The 18,430-nt window shown below is 43.9% G+C and overlaps 1 protein-coding gene and 1 long non-coding RNA gene across 6 annotated transcripts in view; one reads left to right on the top strand and one right to left on the bottom strand.

Moving 5' to 3' along the window:
• The window catches only part of ZNF274 (zinc finger protein 274), a 30,446-nt gene extending 27,816 nt beyond the window's left edge, over positions 1-2,630 (bottom strand). The window contains exons 1-4 of one of the 4 annotated variants that reach the window (XM_019438625.2): positions 2,383-2,630; positions 1,823-1,896; positions 943-1,069; positions 86-181 (exon numbers count right to left, since the gene is read on the bottom strand). In XM_019438625.2, coding sequence (XP_019294170.2) covers positions 86-181; positions 943-1,069; positions 1,823-1,896; positions 2,383-2,506 — 421 coding nt within the window. In that variant the 5' untranslated portion in view covers positions 2,507-2,630. The other 3 variants (XM_019438628.2, XM_019438627.2, XM_019438626.2) reach the window with 3 other exon arrangements.
• Positions 2,631-3,045: 415 nt separating this feature from the next.
• Positions 3,046-14,169, top strand: LOC109260460 (uncharacterized). 2 transcript variants are annotated; one of them, XR_008423440.1, is made up of 4 exons: positions 3,046-3,112; positions 5,373-5,454; positions 8,717-8,831; positions 13,869-14,169. It is a non-coding gene; the product is annotated as an uncharacterized LOC109260460 (long non-coding RNA). The 2 variants fall into 2 exon arrangements; XR_008423439.1 differs by lacking the exon at positions 3,046-3,112 and having other exon boundaries at positions 5,227-5,454.
• The last annotated feature ends 4,261 nt before the right edge of the window (positions 14,170-18,430 follow it).

The following is an 18,430-nucleotide window of genomic DNA, read 5'->3' as shown; positions in this document are numbered from 1 at the left end:
TCCCCTGTCACCTTGTTTTCTAAGACACCAGTCCCTGACTAACCAGCCCATTCCCTGCCAGGACTCCCATGGGCCTGGGTCTCACCTGAAAAGGTGTCTTGAGGAATTCCTCTCTCCACCGACCAGAGCGCTTCCTCCTCCTCTAACTGAGATACCACATCTGGCTTGGAAAGCTGATGTTCTGCCCAAGGGAAAAGAGACAGGGCTTGGGGGTCTGTGTTCAGGAGAAAATGCATTCCTCCTGTGGCACATGCTGTCCCTGAATTCTTCCCTGCAAGGGCATGACTTCTGGTCTACAGCAGTGATGATAATGCAGTCCATCCCCTTTGTCAGTTACTTGCCTTCCTGGACTCCCTTGCCAATAAAAGTGGCAGTGGGACCCCAGTTCTGGCCAGCAAGACACAAAGGGAAATCTGTCAGCTGGAGACGTTAGGGCCTTTTTTTTTTTCTTGCTAAATAATGGCAGGTGTGAGAAGAGAACTAGCCAGGACTGTCCCTTCGCCTTCTTTCTTCCCTGAACATGGATATGATGTTGGGTGCCTCAGCCATGCAGACACTAACATAAGCGTGGAAAAGTTCACACTAAGCACTGGGAAATGGAAGGGATCAGTCTTCAATGATACTTCTGATCTGTTGGGACATTGACCCCACATCCTCCGGAATTGTTACAAAAATGAACATCTACTGTAGCTGGAAACATTCCTGATAGACCTACCTCCCTAGCAACTCAAGGCCTCTGAGGGATGGACTAGGCAGCTTTAGAAGTCATGTGAAGATGCCCTTTCCCTACAGGTACAAAGTAAAGCCCTCTCCCTCAGACTCCAGGACCTTGACAATTGCACTCTGATCCCTGCAGCCTGAGCCAAAGCAGACACACACTTCAGAGGCACCACATTCGTGCTGCAAAGCGCAGATCTTTATTGACATGGAGGCCATCCTTACCCACTGAGACCAGGTTCCTGTAGTTCTCCAACATCACCTCCCTGTACAGGGACTTCTTTTCGAGGTCCAGCAGTCCCCATTCGTCTGAAGTAAAACCCAAGGTCACATCTTCAAAGGTCACTGGTTCCTAAAACCCACAGGTTTCTGTTCAGCCAGGGTCTGTCATCACCCACGCTGACAGGAAGGGAAAGGCTGACCCAGCACATGAGGGCACAGTCTACAAGATGACCTGAAAGCATTCCCGACGTCTCGTGTGTTTCTGCGTTTGTCTGAAATTGAGCAAACCCAAGCTTGACCCTATTCAGGTCACAGCAGGGAAGACATGTGAAGCCAGAGAGAGTTCTTTATTCGCTGAAGATCTCCCATTTCTTATTAACTTGGACATTCCAGTACTAGTATTAGCGTCTATGCGTCTTATTAGGGAATTCTGCGAGCTGAATCATCACACCCAAGCCTTCAGCTCCCGTCCATCGCCTAGGCTGCTTCTACTTCCTTCAATGGTCAAGGATCCATCCTCCTCTATCGTTTTTTTCCTAGTGATAGAGCTCTCATCCCCTCCAGCTTTGATGCCAAAATGGCTACTGAAATGTAAATATAAACCTAATCCCTACTTAAACCTGTCAATACCTATCCTCGATACAGAGGATAAACTAGAGTCCCCCAGAACCTGACCTGTACTCTAACCATTCCCTTGGAAAGCTAAGCAACCAGCGGTTCCTCCATTCAGCAGTCTCTCATGCCCAGCTAGTCTCTCAATCCTCCCGAAGATGCTCTGGAGCCTGAAGGCATCTCAAGGGAAGGTGGCATCTCACTACCACCCTGCCCCCCCCGCCCCCCGATCCCGGGGTAGACTCAGAAACTCAAAGAAGCCTCTACTCACACGAAACCAGGCCGTCGGAAGCCCGGAGGCCATACCTTTCTTCTCCTCGACGTACCTCGTGGGAGTGGGCAGTCCTGAGAAGGTCGAATTTGGGAGGTGGAAGGGGTGTTAGGTCTATGCGGAAGGGAGCCCCCTACTTAGCCCAGAACCGGCATCATCAATGTGAAATAACAGGTCCACCCGCCACCTAGAAAAACGCGCTGAAGGGGTCGTCTCCACCTTCTCCCCGACGCCTGGAGGGCCGGTTTCCCCCTGGTCGAGAGGAGATCGTCCTCATACCTTTCTCACCCAGAGGAAGTTACACCCTTCCCTAGTCCGCACGCGCCCAGAACGGGTCGGCCCACCTTAAGCCCCACGCCTGGAGGGAGTTGTCTTCCCTTTGGGCCCCGGGTTCCCGACCACACCGCCCCTTCCGGCCCCGCAGCAGGAAGACGGCAGGCAAGACCGGCCTTGGACTCCAGAGGTTGGTGGGGAAGGGACTGAGGCCGCACACCCCGAAGAGTGGCCCCGGGATGTCTCCGCACAGCGCCCGACGGGAGCGGATTTCGCGCCACACTCACCCAGTGCGCGGCGCACAATGGCGACCGTCGGCCCGCGGCGAAATGCGTCAGCGCGCAGGGCCGGACTACAACTCCCAGCCACCCCTGCGGCGTGCCCGCCCGACCTCTCCCAGGCGGCGGCCATGTTGGCCGGCCATCTCGGATGGCAAGGGAAGCCTGGGCGGGCCGGAAGAGGGCACTCGCCAGCGACCCTTGGTGGTCCAGCTGGGTCGGGGGGGGGGCTCGAGTCGGGTACGCCAGGCCGCGGGGCCTCAACACGTTCCCAAGCAGCGGCGCAGGCCAGAACAGAGTCGTGCTCCGCCACGAGGGCGACCACTCGTGGGAAGGACCGGAAGTTGGGGAAGGGACGGAGAGCAGAGAGGGTGGGCCGGAAGTAGATTAAAGTTGGGTGGAGGAATGGCGGGAAGGATTACTACATTCCTTGGCGGAGGAGGAAGAGCGGGCAGGGCCTGAAGCGTAGAGGGTTGGGGCTGCTATTCCTACCCAACGTGAAGGAAGGAAGGGCAGGAACAGCGTGGGAGGGAAGCGTACAGAGGGCGGCGCTAACGTCCAGCCAAGCTCGGGGAGAGGAGGAGGAGCGGGCGGAGAGCGGGTAGGAGGGGGGAGGAGCTAAAGTCCACCCAAATACCGGGAGGAGGCTGTGGTAGGAAGGACGGAAGTGAGTGGGGGCGGTGCTAAATGCGGATCCTCGTATAAGGGGAGGAAGAAGGGCAGGAGGGGGAGGAAGAAGGTAGGAGGGGGAGGGAGGGCCGGAAATGTGCTGGAGACGGCCTGGGTCCTGAGAGGAAAGGAGGGCGGGCCTGCCCCGAAGGTGCAGGTGGTGCGGCTCTGTGTCCTCCAGTTGTAGGTAGGGGAGAAGGGTCAGGCTTAAATGTCCACTCAAGTTGTGTGTAGAAAGGCAGGGTTAACTGTACCCTAGGAACGGGTGTGGGGGTAGGTTGTGAAAGAAAACCAGAGCTAGACGTAAGCTAAAACGGTGGAAATAAATTTTATTCACCATAATGTAGCTACAGGGGAAGACACACTCCAGTATAGACTTGGGCTCAATTCTGAATACCAGCAGATCAAGTGGGGATTTATAACTAAACAAGTTGGAGTTGGGGGTGTTAGCTGATAAATACACAGTCCGGCGGCTTTTGGCCGTACCAACCTAACAAGATTATTGCTGAAGGCAGGCCTAGGTGATCTGATACCACCTGGGGGCAGTCGTGGGGATGAAGTTTGATCAGTTTTCAAGGGTAGAGAATTCTTATTAAACTGACAGGATTCTTGCTAAAACTGGATTCTACAAGGAAGTACATAGAAGGTTGTTGGGGAGAGGGTTCAGGGGAGTCTGACTAAAGTTTGGGTAAGCAAAGAATCTTAGGGAGGAGGAGTGGGATGGGTAGGATCCTCTGCACAGTGTCCTCTTCTGGGAGCCATGGTGCCCCTGTCTAGGAAATGAAAGAAGACTTGTTTCTGCCCATGATCTGGTGTGTGCTCGTCTTCCCTGGGGCCAAGGACTAAGTAGTCTCTTATCTTCCTCAGAGTCCAGTATCTGGTGTTTTCTCATCTTGGTCAGGTCCCAGGGCCTACTGTGGTCTTGACTTCTTCAGGGTCCAGGCTTTGATGTTCTTGGGGCTCTCCTAATTTTCTTGGGCCCCAGACTTCATGGATTCTCCTCTTGGAATTTCCCAGCAGGTTTTAGCAACCCTATGCCTCCCTTTGGGTCATCCTGTCCACAGCCTGCCAAACTTGTTCCAGGCGTTGTTATTTATTTATTTGTTGAGAGAGAGAGAGAAATATCTTAAGCAGGCTCCACAATGTGTGCAGAGCCCATCACAGAGCTCGATTACACAATCCTGGGATCATGACCTGAGCTGAAATCAAGAGTTGGATGCTTAATGGACTGAGCCACTCAGGTGCGCCCAGGAGTTGTTAATTTTTATTGTTACTGTGGAGAGCATCTACCTGCCAGCTGCACATTGTTCATCATATTTGTTGCAATAAGACAGTCTTGATTTTGATTAGTATTTACTCAGAAACTGAGAAGAAGTCTTTTATACTAAGAGTATTTCCTTGGATTTTCTTGTGGCTATTGTAGAGAAAATACAATCTCCATTCTGTAAGTAATTTGGCTTCTTCCTTTTCCATATTTTGACTTAAAAAAAATCTATGTTATAGCCCTAGGTAGTGTGACAGAGCCACATTAATTAGTCATGTTATTTTTGCTTTGTGTTGGATGTGACTGGGGATGCTTGTCATGGTTCATCATCCAGTTTGATGAAGGACGTTAACATCTTAAGGAAGCAAGTCCCCTTGGAAGTTCTGTCAATTTCTGTTTATATGGTATGGGATAAAAACATGATTTTCAGTTAAAAGGTGATTTTCAATAAATATATTATTGGAGACTTATTCATGAAAGCCACTTTAAATACAGCTTTTAATGGGGCACCTGGGTGGTTCAGTCAGTTGAGCATCTGACTTCAGCTTAGGTGGTAAACCCCACATCAAGCCCCACATGGGGCTCGCTGGCCTCAGTGCAGAACCCACTTCAGATCCTCTGTCCCCCTCTCTTGGCTCCTCCCCTGCTTGTCCTGTCTCTCTCAACAATAAATAAACATTAAAAAATAAATATAACTTGGGCGCCTGGGTGGCTCAGTCGGTTGAGCGTCCGACTTTGGCTCAGGTCATGATCTCTCAGTGTGTGAGTTCGAGCCCCGCGTCAGGCTCTGTGCTGACGGCTCAGAGCCTGGAGCCTGCTTCAGATTCTGTGTCTCCCTCTCTCTCTGCCCCTTCCCTGCTCATGCTCTATCTCAAAAATAAAAAAAATTTTTTTTAAATAAATAAATATAACTTTTAACAATAAATTCTGTGCTCTTTTTCCCACTTAGCAAATTAAGCATGCTACTTAGTTTACTGTGATTGATTATGTTAAAGCATTTCTGAACAAATAATAACTATTATGCAAGTAAAATATAAAAAATGTCATGTATCCTGTTTTCATACAGGGCCCCAATCCCTTATTCAAAACCTTCAGGGCCAGAACTGTTTTGGAATTCACAAGTGTTTGGATCTTAACAGGATAGTAAGGTACGTATGTCACATACTATGTAACATCTTGAGCAGGAGCAGAATACATGAAAAGTCACACTAGGTTGGAGAAAATGTGTAAATAGCCTTGTTATTTCTGGTAAATTTGGCAGATACATAATAGAGGAAGAAACTTCATTACAAAAGCTTTTGGAATTTAGAGTTGCAGAAAAGGCATTGTGGATCATATGTAAAAATGGCTAGATTAGCAATACTTGTTTCATTCAATTGCAAAGTTAAAATTTTTTTTAATGTTTATTTTTGAGAGAGAGAGAGAACGAGTGGGGGAGGGACAGAGAGAGAGGGAGACACAGAATCCGAAGAATGATCCAGGCTCCAAGCTGTCAGCACAAAGCCCAACATGGGGCTCGAACCCATGGACTGCGAGATCATGACCTGAGCCACTCAGGTGCCCCCATTCAATTGCAAAGCTTAATTTGTACTTTTCCTCTCAATATACTCCATATAGTCAAAGACATGTTTATTGAGATACTAAATTGTTGCGATATATTAACATTCTTCCATATACTTTCTTTAATATTCCACTACTGATTTAACATAGGACTAAAAATAAGAGATATAAAACTGTATATTGGCAAAATCACTATGGCAGCTGGTGGCACTCAATGGAGTCTTAAACGTGCCATAAGACTGAATCATGGACCTAATTTGATCTCCACTCACCATTGTCTATTCTTCTTTCACCGTACAGAGCATCTCAGATTGTTTCATGTGAGGGGAACACACATTTAAAAGTCATTTCAAAAAGGAAGAAAAGTGGGGCACCTGGGTGGCTCCGTTGGTTAAGCAGCTGACTTCGACTCAAATCATGATCTAGCCGTTCACAAGTTCGGGCCTGCGTTGGGCTCTGTGCTGACAGCTCAGAGCCTAGAGCCTGCTTCAGATTGTCAATCTCTCTCTTCCCCTCCCCCACTCTCTCTTTCTCTCTTAAAAATAAATAAATAAATAAGTAAATAAACCTTAAAAAAATTTAAAAAAAAGTAAGAAAAGAAAGGTCAACCTTTTTGTCTTTAAAACAGATAGGGGCGCCTGGGTGGCGCAGTCGGTTGGGCGTCCGACTTCGGCCAGGTCATGATCTCGCGGTCCGTGAGTTCGAGCCCCGCGTCAGGCTCTGGGCTGATGGCTCAGAGCCTGGAGCCTGTTTCCGATTGTGTGTCTCCCTCTCTCTCTGCCCCTCCCCCATTCATGCTCTGTCTCTCTCTGTCCCAAAAATAAATAAACGTTGAAAAAAAAAAAAAAAACTTTAAAAAAAAAAACAGATAGGTGTGTTCAGCTGGCTCAGTGATAGAGTATGTGATTCTTGATCTCAGGGTTGAGAGTTCAAGCCCCTTGTTGGCCATGGAGCCTACTTAAAAACAAAAAACCAAACAAAAAAACCCCACCCAAACCAAAACAAAAAACCCATGGGTCTCTAGGAGACTTCTCAGAACTCCTCAGACCTTGAGAACTTCAAGTTGGAGAAGCAGAAATAAATTAGCATTTTACCTATAAATTATTAGTAATAATTTATTAAATTATTAGTAATAACTGTTTCCCAGAAAATACACCTTTGGATCTATTTATTACTGCTAAACATTTATTCTTTGCCTGTTCTCCCCAACATCAAAGATAACGTTCCCAGCTGCTTGGCTTCAGCAACATCAACCGCCTCCCCAGAAAGACATTTCACTAGATGTTTCTCTTAGAGCTATATTGTTTATTGTATAGTTCTAGTTAATGTTTTCATCCAGTATTATGTTTGAAGCATCAAACTGATCTGAGGGGCCGTTACAAACTCCAATCTTTCTTCTTGAGTCTCTCTCCATTCTTCCTCTGTTCAACAACCATGAACGGATATATATATCCAAGATGAAAGAAGGATATCAGCTCTTAACAAGCTTAAATTAAAAATGGGGCACCTGAGTGGCTCAATCAGTTGAACATCTGACTTTGGCTCAGGTCATGATCTCACAGTTCGTGAGTTTCAGCCCCACATCAGGCTGTCTCCTGTCAGCACCGAGCCCACTTTGGATCCGCTGCCCCTGCCTCTGCTCGCTCTCTCTCTCTCTCTCTCTCTCTCTCTCTCAAAAATAAATAAACATTAAAAACTTATTAAAAATCCCTGGATATTTATGTTACCACAAATAAGATATGAAACAGATCTAACTGCTGTAACTATTGGAAAAGGAAATAGATGCACTTATTAACAGATAGTGTTAGCACACCTAAAAAAAACTCAACTGGAAAATTTAAAAAATCAATGAGATTGCAATAAACCAGGCAGAGTAATAAATAAAGACACATAAATCAACACACACATACACACAAAATCTCTATAACCCTAACAAGTATATTGAAAGGTTTCTGTCACAGTAGAATCATAAAAACATGAAATGTCTGGGATTAATTTGTTGGGAAATGCAGGCCACCTATATGAAGGTAAGTTTCTGGAAAGAGTTACAATTAAATTTGCATAAATAAAAATGCTTATCATGTTGCAGGATGGGAAGGCCAATTGTTAAATCCCAAATCATCACTAGGCTCAATGCAGTAGTAAACAGGATTACAGCAGGGCCTTTTGGAATACTGGCCTCACACTTTACTCTGTATTTCCTTCTTTCTCAAAATGTAGGAGAAGGAACTGACTGTAGTTTTTCATAAGAACAATCAATATGGAATCAAATTCCTCTCAAGGAGAAATATTCCCAGAAACTATTGCTTCAAAAACATTCTTTGTTTTTTTGTCAATAAATTTAGACTTCAGGGGTGCCTGGGTGGCTCAGTCAGTTAAGCGTCCAACTTCAGCTCAGGGCATGATCTCACCATTTGTGGGTTTGAGCCCCACCTCGGGCTCTGTGCTGACTGCTCAGAGCCTGGAGCTGCTTCAGATTCTGTGTCTCCCTCTCTCTCTTCCCCTCCCCTGCTCACACTCTGTCTCTCAAAAATAAATAAATATTTTAAAATTAAAAAAAAAATTTAGACTTCAAAGCCATCCATAGCATACGGTTATAGCCACAGAACTTTTTTATGGTGGTGATAGAAGACTCATTTTATGGTTCAGCAAGTTGGCACAAGTTTTTTAGGTAGAGGTGTGTGCTTCATTTCAAACACTTATGTCACCTTCTATAAACAGGGACATGAGGGGAAGACTACCCATATCTGCATGTGTAATTTGATGAAGCTACCACCTCCCCTGGGTCCCACTCTGCATTTTTACATCATACCCTTGGATATCTGAAATGTCTCGCTGCCTTCTCTGCAGCCCCTTGCCTGTGCCTTGGAGATTGCTGCTGAGTTAACTTGGCCCTTCCTGCTGATTGCGGTGGATCTCTGCTCTTTGTGGGTTGTCCACCTCCAGAGGATTGGCTCTAAATCAGGTGAGCAAGGGTCAGCCTGAGCCTGCAGAATTTGGTTACCTGTGATGGCTACTTCTAGGAGTCCCTAAATAGTAGCTCAGCGTGACTAAGCAAGAGACTTGAAAGCAGAAGCTAGTTGGGAGCAAGAAAGGGTTGTAGTGTAAGAAGTTTGGTTTGGTTTGGTTTGGTTTGGTTTGGTTTGGTTTGGTTTCCCCCAAGTGACAATATATCACCATTCATTATCTGATATTGCATGAAATCCAGAGGCAGAGGGCTTCCAGGGATGGTTCCTGGGCTCGACTCTCACCCTTAGCCAGGTACTGTCCATCTTTTCTTAGTGTATTGCCTCCCTTAGTGTATTGCCTTGGTTATTCCTAAAGCTTGTGTCCTCATGGTCTTAAAGTGGTTGTCACAGTTCCACACATTACATGAAGCCATGCAACATTCGGCTGAAGATATTGGCATCAGGGAGTGTATTTGTTTCCTGTACCACTGTAACAAATTACCACATGCTTTGTGACCTAAAACAACACAAATTTCTCATCTCACAGTTCTGGAGGTCAGAAGGTCAAATGGGTTAATGGGCTAAAATCAAGATGTTGGCAGAGCTGCATTCCTTCTAGAGGAGATTCTCTAGGGGAGAATCCATTTCCTTGTCCTTTCCAGCTGCTAGAGACTGCCTGCATTCCTTGGCCCATGGTCTCTTCCTCCAACACTAAAGTCAGCAGCATGCCATTTTCAAGTCTCCCTCTGACTCTGACCTCTGCTTCAATAATCACATTGCTTTCTTGGACTCTGCTTCTCCTGCCTCCTCTTAAGCAAGGATGATTGTGATGACATTGGGCCCACTACATGTAATCCAGGATGATCTCCCCATGTCAAGATCCTTAACTTAATTACATTTGTGAAGTCCCTTTTGCCCTGTAAAATAACACATTCACAGTTTCCAGGCATTAGGATATGCGCATTTGGGGGAGCCATTACTCTTTGTAGCACAGAGAAGGGATAAAATCTTTCCCCCAGAAACCCTTTTTCTCATAGACTTCCTCAAACCCCATTGGCCAGGATTGACACTTGTGTCTATATCCTGTCTGTGAGAAAAGCTGTTAAAGAGAGTAGCTGACGTTTTGGCATCTGTAGAGGGAGATGGGCTCTCGACAATGAGGAGGGTGACACAGCAATAGAGGTTGTCAAAAAAGTCTTCTTAGGTGAGGCCCCTCTGCCACATAGGCCTCTCAAGTTGAGTTATAAGGCCACATGCCAAATCTGAGAGCAGTTTATACTGGAATTTTCTGGGCTTGCTACTAGAAGCAGAGATCTAGAACTTAATGAAGTTTCAACATCCAGGGGACAGCAAGGAGATGGGGATCCTGGAAGAGGATTTGATGATTGTGCTGGAAAGGAAAGGTGGTATTCCACGGAGTATTAGAGGAGCAGGATCTCTTCCTTGGGTCTAGGAGGGAAGCCAGCATTTCAAAAGATTCTTATAAAGGGGGAGGGAGGGGAAGGTCTTCAGAATTAATGTGTGGGACCTTCCTCTTCATCTTTTCCCCAAGAACACGCCAGATACCCTTTTGGGCAGCTATGGGTGAGGTTTCCTCCCGATCCCAACTTTTAAAGGTATTTTAGTTGAAGTTTGTGAGATGTAGATGATCCATGGAGTGTGGACATTCCACCAGATTAGGGTATGTCTTTTTTAATCCTTCCTGTATCCTGACTATGCCCCTAGAAGTGTGAAGATGCACACTACTCTTTATGATACCTTTCTTAAAGTTAATAGTAGAATGCCGTTTGTGAAATATTGGTGAGTTAGTATAAAGCTCTCTGATTTGTTTGAAGTGATGGCATTTGGATTATGCAGGGGAAAAATTTGATGACCTATTCTTCAGTTCTCCCCATGAATACTATAAAATTATGCATATATTGATCCCCATGATACTAAAAGTGATCTTTGCATGACACCTCAAATTTGATGGTTCTCTAATTCATATAGGATGTAAGAAGATAGATATGGTATTGTTATAACCTTTACATTTTATTGTTTGTGGCAGTCATCCCTATGAGACGTTTTCCATCATGCCTAGACCCTGAGTCCCATTAAATGGTGTTTCTATGGCAAATCAAGGAGATATGTAGAACACAACTGCTTATAACTGCTTATCCATGATTGTAGTGAACCACAAGTGCAAAGTCTTATTACATGCAGTCACCTGTTTATGGGTCAAATATACCTTGTGTATTCTGCCTCCTTTGTGATTTCTGATGTCAAATAAAATGGAATTTCAACTAATAGCTTTTCCATATTGATTACATTCAATAAGTTTCTCAAATCTATGTGAATTTCCCAGTGTCAAATAAGGTAATAAGATGATAACCATAGTTGAAAGCCTGCCAACATTGACTCCATTCACAGTGTTCTGTAGTATGAGTCCTCTTGCGTTGAATATAGTAGGAACACCTCCTGAAGGCTCTTGCATGCTGATTACATATATAGGGGTTTTTCCCAGTATGAGTTCTCTTATGTAGCAACATGAGTACTGAGCCATGTTTATTAATTAATTTTTTAATTTTTAAAAACATTTATTTATTTTTGAGAGACAGAGAGCACAAACAAGTAGGGGAGGTGCAGAGAGAGAGGGGGCAGAAGATCTAAAATGGGCTCCATGCTGACCCCAGAGAGCCCCATGCGGGGCTCGAACCCATGAACCATGAGATCATGACCTGAGCCGAAGTCAGAAGCTCAACTGACTGAGTCACCAAGGTGCCCCATTGCTGAGTTATGCTTAAAGCCTTACGCACAATGAGTACATCCATAGGTTTCTCTTCAGTGTACATTCTGTGATGTCAAGTAAGGAAGGAGAAAAGCATGAAACTTTCCTTGAATAATTGCATTGTAGTGTTTCCCTTCTTTATAAATTCTTAGGTGTAGTGTGAAACAGTCCCTCTTTGAAAAATTATTTCCTGGGGCACCTGGGTGGCTCAGTTGGTAAGCATCCGACTTCAGCTCAGGTCACGATCTCATGGTTCGTGGGTTCGAGTCCTGCATCGGGCTCTGTGCTGACAGCTCAGATCCTGGAGCCTGCTTCAGATTCTGTGTCTCCCTCTCTCTCTGCTCCTCCCCAACTCACACTCTGTCTCTCTCTCAAAAATAAATAAACATTAAAAAATTTAAAAAAATAAACTAAAGAAAAATTATTTCCTGAATTCACTGCAAATATAATGTTTCTCTTAAGTATAAATTCTTTCATACTGAGTAAGGAATAATTTGTGTTTTATACATTTATATGGTTTTTATCTTCTATGAGTTCTGAAACCAATGAAAGGCAATACTTATCAGTGAAGACTCTCCCACACTCAACACATTTGTAAAGTTTGTCCCCTGAGTGGGTTTTCTCAAAGTTAAAAGGGTTGAGCTCTGTTCAAACTTCTCTACATTCATTACATTTATATGATTTTTCTTAAGTATGACCTCTCTGATGTCATTGCATAGTGGAAGAACGATTGCATTCTAATTAACTTTTCCCCCAAATTCACTATTCTTACAGCCTCTGCCCTGAATCATTGTTTCCTGATATGTTCCACCCATCTTCCTTGGTTTTCCTGCTACTTCGTTAAGTGGGCTTATATTCCTGGTCTTTGACAAATATGGAAGGATACAGTTTATCTCTTGTGAATCTTTCTATTTTCAGGACAGCATATGCTTCTACGAGAAATATTCTGCTTTCTGGTTCACTCTTCACTTTTGAGTCTACTTTCCCAATCTGAAAAAGATAGTTTTAAGTGCTTAGAGAAAAACTTCTGGAGATAAAATGGTGAGATTAAGTGAAAAAGCACATTGGAAGCATGTGGATTTTTTTTCAAATCTGCCTTTCAAAGAGTGACTGACCTGTGAGAGAGAATGAGCCCAACTACTTGAGGTGGCTGATGGGAAGATAGGTCAATCTTGGCTATTGATCACTCCTCCCTCTCCTTTTCCAGAGCTCTTTTGGACCCCAATTCTTTGAGGACCTGTCCTGAGCCCTTTTCTTTGTCTCCTGCCAGTGTGAGCTCTTTCATTCTCCCGTATTCGAACACCATTTTATAAAAATGTTTATTTATTTTGAGAGAGAGGGAGAGAAAGAATCCCAAGCAGGCTCTGTACTGATGTAGGCTCTGTACTGATGTACTGATGTACTGATGTACTGTATCACTCACAAACTGTGATATCATGATCTGAGCCAAAATCAGAGAGTTGGACATTTAACTGACTGAGCCACCCAGGCGCCCCTCAAACACTATTTTTAATGTTGATAAATCATACTTCTATAGGTTCATCCCAGATTCTTTTCTGAGCATTGAACACATTCAACGGCCTGTTGGGCATCTCTATTCTACAACCATAGCCTGTCAAAATTGAATACTAATCCCACACCCACCACTTGCTCTTATCCTAGCCTTTCTCTACTAATGGACAACATCACCATTCCAGTTGCTTGTGTGAGCAGCCATGGACCCCTCCACCCTCTATTTTGAATCAGTCACCAACTTTTGAGTCCACCTTAAGTATACATTGAATTGCTCTCCTTTTCATTTCCATAGCCTCCTCCTACTCCGAGTCACTGCACTTGTTAGTTTAACTACTGCAGTAGAGCTCTGTCATCCCATCTTGTTTTTACTTCTGTCCCAACACTCATCCGGCAAAATCTTTCAAAAATATAAATCGGATTTTGTCATTTTTCTACTTGAACTTAATGGCGCTCTTAGCTATTTATATATTTTTCTAGAATATCCACCTCCACTATGAAGACAGATACATACAGGCAAATACCATATCTATTTGTTTATTCTTTTAGTCCCAGCATCTGCACGGGAAAGCCAAGACTATTTATTGGCCAGTTGTTTGAGGTCATTCAGACTCCTCACCACTTCACTCTTGACCAGTATGTGGATGACTTCCAAGTCAAGATCATTAAACCCCAGCTTCTAAATTTCCAAAGTTAGTGACAGAATGTCTGAAGATCTTTCCTACACAGCATAGTATGAATTTCTAATGATATAAATCTAATTTTATCTCTCCAGGGTAACCTCAACCCAGGTGACTTCCCATTGCATTTAGAAGGAAGCTCAAACTCCTAATTACTGTCCACAAGACCTGGAACATCTGAGCCTCATTGCATCTGACTCTTGTCCTTCTGCTCTTTTCCCTCACCCATCCATTCTGGCCTCACTGCCTGCCATCAGTTTCTTGATTGCACCAGATTCCTCCCACTTCAGAGCCTTTGCTAGCACTTCTCCTTTTGCTAAAATGCTCTTCCCCAAGTCATTATATACTGGCTCCTTCTCACACCTGAGAGTTCAGATTAAAGTTGACTTCATCAGAGAGGCTTTCTTGAGCTGTGTGGTGAATTCAGTAATAGTCCCCCAAAGACGTCTATGTACTAATCTGCAGAACCTGAGAACATGTTACCTCATGTAGCCTAAGGGACTTTGCAGATGTGATTAAGTTAAGGATTTTGAGATGGATAGTTTATCTTGGATCATGTGGGTGGGCCCAGTGTAATCACAAGATCCTCAAAATTGTAAGAGGAATGCAGGAGAGTCAAAATCAGAAGATTTTTGATGACAGAATCAGAGATTGGAGTGATTTAAGGTCATGAAGCACACAATGTGTCTTCTAGAAGCTGGACAAGGCAAGGAAATGGATTCTCCCCTAGAGTCTCCAGAAGGAATACCATTTTAGACTTCTGACTTCCAGAACTATAAGATAATAAATCTGTATTATTTTAAACCACTAGGTTTGTGGTAATTCGTTACAGCAGCAACAGGAAACTAAGATAGTCCATATGATCTAAGGCACCTTCTCCTTTGTTCCCTCATAATTTCTTGCTCTTTTCACTTGCCATGCTTATCATGATATATGATGACGACTTGTATACAAGGTAGATTCTTCAGAGAATATTCAGCCCCTGGCCCAACAGCTGCCTGGTATGGAGTAGGAACTGAATAGAGTTGATAAATAAACAGAGGTGATGGACTTAAAAGGAACTATGAAGGAAGAGTCTGGACCCTAGTACCTCATACTTGGATTACTGAAGCAATCTTAATCTTCTATCTTTAGTCTTTGCTCTGCGACTCACCCTGATACAGAGTAATCTTCCTATGCCCCAGGAACATCATTTTTGACACTCTATGGTTCCACTGGTCTTGAACTCTAATCTCTCCAGCATGGTGACCTGGGCTCACTGGGAAGCCTTGGGCTTCCACTTTTCTCCTTACTAAATTATTTGGGTGTTCAACCGAGAGACATAAGAGCTGCCTATAGCCTACAGTCCTTAGGGAAGACTCATCCAAGGGACACTGCAGGCCGCAAGCAATCTTGTTGGGAGGAGGAGAAACATGGAGACACCAGGTCATGAGTGCAGTGTAAACCAAAAATACCAAGGCAGGAATGACTCTAGGCAAGAAAGAAGCCTGGCCTGCAAACTTCAGGGAACATAGATGATGGAAAACATCCTAAATTGCACCATAAGGATCTGATCGACAAAATCTAGACCATGGAAAACTTTACAGTCCCACAGACCAGGTTTCACAACAGATCAAGTAGAAGGAAAATAAATAGATGCTGGTGTGGTAGGCAGCTTCCAAGATGGCCTCTGGTGATTCCCCACTCCTGGAATTCACACTTTCCTCTGGTTCCCTCCTTCCACACTGTGCTGGGATTGGTATGTGTGACTCACAGAATGTGGCAGAAGTGATGGTACATCCCTTCTAAGAGCAGATTATAAAAGACACTGCTTTAGTCTTTATTGTTTCTTTATCTCTTCTCATTCTGGAGGAAGCCAGATGTCATGTTAGGAGGACAGTGAAGTAACCATGTGGAGAGAGGCTCAAGGAGAAACTGAGGCCTCTTGCCAACAACTACATAGAAAAACGTGTAAATGTACCCTCTATTGCTATTAGGCTTCATATGACCAATGACCATCGCCCCGAATAATATCTCGATTACAGCCTCATGAGAGACCCTGAGAAAGAACAATCAGTTAAGCTGCTCCTAATTTCTTGACCTACAGAGACTGTGAGCATATCAAATGTTTGTTGTTTTAAGCAAGGAGTCAGCAAACTACAGCCTCCAGGCCTAATCTAGTTAGCTGTCTTTTTTGTTTTGGTTTGGTTTTGGATGGCTCACAGACAGAACAGTTTTTCCATTTTTAAATGGCTAAAAAAATCAAAAGAATTGTATTGTATGCCATGTGAAAATGTCAAATTCAAATATCACTATCCCTAGAGCTTCATGGGAACACAGTCATGTCCATTCATTACTTATTGTCTACAATAAAAGCAGCATTGAGTAGCTGCAACAGAGACCATGTGGCCCACCAAATCTAAAATATTTACTATCGGGGTGCCTGGGTGGCTTGGTCGGTTAAGTGTCTGACTTCTGCTCATGTCATGATCTCACAGTTCCTGGGTTCGAGCCCCGCATCGGGCTCTGGGCTGACAGCTCAGAGCCTGGAGCCTGCTTTGGATTCTGTGTCCCCCTTTCTCTCTGGTCCTCCCCCACTCATGCTCTGTCTCTCTCTGTCTCACAAATAAACATTAAAAAATTAAAATATTTACTATCTGGCTCTTTATAGAAAAAGCTTGCTACTCTTATTCTAAGCCATTATATTTTGGGGTAATTTTTACCCCAAGTGTAAAATTTATATATTATATACATATATATAATATATAAATAATATACAACTATATATTAGTTATATAGTATATATAACTAATATACACTATATCTCCTTGCCCCTGACTTTGGACTAAGGCACGAGACTTGCTTTGGCAAATAGGAGATTAACAGGTATGATGTGAGTAGAGGTATAGAATGTGCTAATGTGGCTGGACTTACCCTTTTGTGCCTCTGCCATTGTCATGACAAGAACAAGATGATCATTCTGAAGGCCAGCTAAACCCAGCCTAGCTCAGCAAACCCCCAGTTGACCTGTGGGCATATTGTGCCAGAAGAAATGACTTTGTTGGAGTACCTGTGTGGCTCAGTCGGTTCAGCACCCAACTTCAGCTCAGGTCATGATCTCATGGCTTATGAGTTGAAACCCTGCGTCGGGCTCTGTGCTGACAGCACAGAGCCTGGAGCCTGCTTCGGATTCTGTTTCCCTTTCTCTCTGCCCCTCCCCTGCTTGCACGCTGTCTCTCTCTCTCAAAAAAAAAAAAATAAATAAGTAAACATTAAAAACAAAAATGAAATGAAATGTTGTTTTAAGCCACTGAATTTTAAGGGCGACTTGTTGCACAGTTTTCTTATGGTAATAACTGACCGATACATATTCTCAGTTATCAGTGGCTTTTGGTCAAAACAGAAATGGTCATTGTTTTTAATCTTGATATAAGGTTAAAAAAATTCTATATGGTATGATCTTAACTAGGACAAAAGAAGAAAGCACAAGGAGAAGAAAACAACTAATGAAAGTAAGTATGCTAAAATCTTCACAGAGATCATGTTTCAAGACTTGTTCCATTGTTGCTAGTAATAACTTACTGTAAGCAGTTGTGGAAAACAAGAAAATTTGTTCTGGAATCCAAGAAAGCATCGAAGAACTTTGCTACAAAAAACGTAGCTCCTGCCTTCTTCTGCCAGAGCTTATAGTCTTTGTGAGGATAGCATCACCATCCATGAGTCCCAGCTTGTCTATCTGCCGGCTTCCGTGTTCCTGACCACATCATCCTGGAGGAGGACTGCAAAGGGCCTAACCGCGGTCAGGTACCCACATCTGCACCAATACACCAGAGGCAGAGCATAAGCCACCTGCCAGACAGCAACCGCCTGTGATGTGCTGTAGGTGGGAGGCATTGCCTGAAGAGGTAGATGTGAGGACAATAAGAGTCCCCGCAGTCCTCCCCAGGGAGTCCCTTGGGCAATTCCCTTCCTATTTTTCTCTTTTTACTAAACATTTGAAAATTATTTTTGAAAAGTTTTTAAATATTTATTCTTGAGAGAGGGAGACAGCGGAAGTGGGAAAGGGGCAGAGAGAGAGGGGGAGACAGATCATCTGAAGCAGGTTCCAGGCTTTGAGTTGTCAGCACAGAGCCCAATGAGGGGCTCGAACCCACGAACCACGAGATCATGATCTGAGCCGAAGTCAGATACTTAACCAACTGAGCCACCCAGGCACCCCCTGAACATTATTTTTAATGTTAATTTAATATTAAACTATTTCTAACTGATAAGGTCTTTAAATTTTTTAAATCCTGTAATCCATTTATATGATGCCAAAGTATACTCAGAGAAGTCTACCTTCCATCACTGTCCTTTCTTTTCTTTTTTTAAAGCTTTTTAATCTATGTAAGTAATCTCTACACCCAACACGAGGCTCAAACTCATGACCCCTAGATCAAGAATTGCATGCTTCTCCAGCTGGGCCAGCCAGGTGCCCCCATCCCTGTCCTTTCAACTTCGATTCTTCTACCACCTGTAAATAAATCCTTTTTCATTAGTTTTGGTTTATTTTTCCTTTGTTCTTTAAATGTATATGAATACACACACACACACACACACATACACACACACACACACACAGAAACATAGACATACATGTATATCACCCATATATATGCCTCCTTCCTAATCCCACAAG

The sequence above is a fragment of the Panthera pardus genome, unplaced genomic scaffold (assembly GCF_024362965.1).
Source record: "Panthera pardus isolate Hobbes unplaced genomic scaffold, ASM2436296v1 HiC_scaffold_18, whole genome shotgun sequence".
NCBI classification, from domain to species: Eukaryota; Metazoa; Chordata; class Mammalia; order Carnivora; family Felidae; genus Panthera; species Panthera pardus.
The sequence above is the reverse complement of the archived record's forward strand: the minus strand, read 5'-3'. Positions and strand labels throughout refer to the sequence as shown.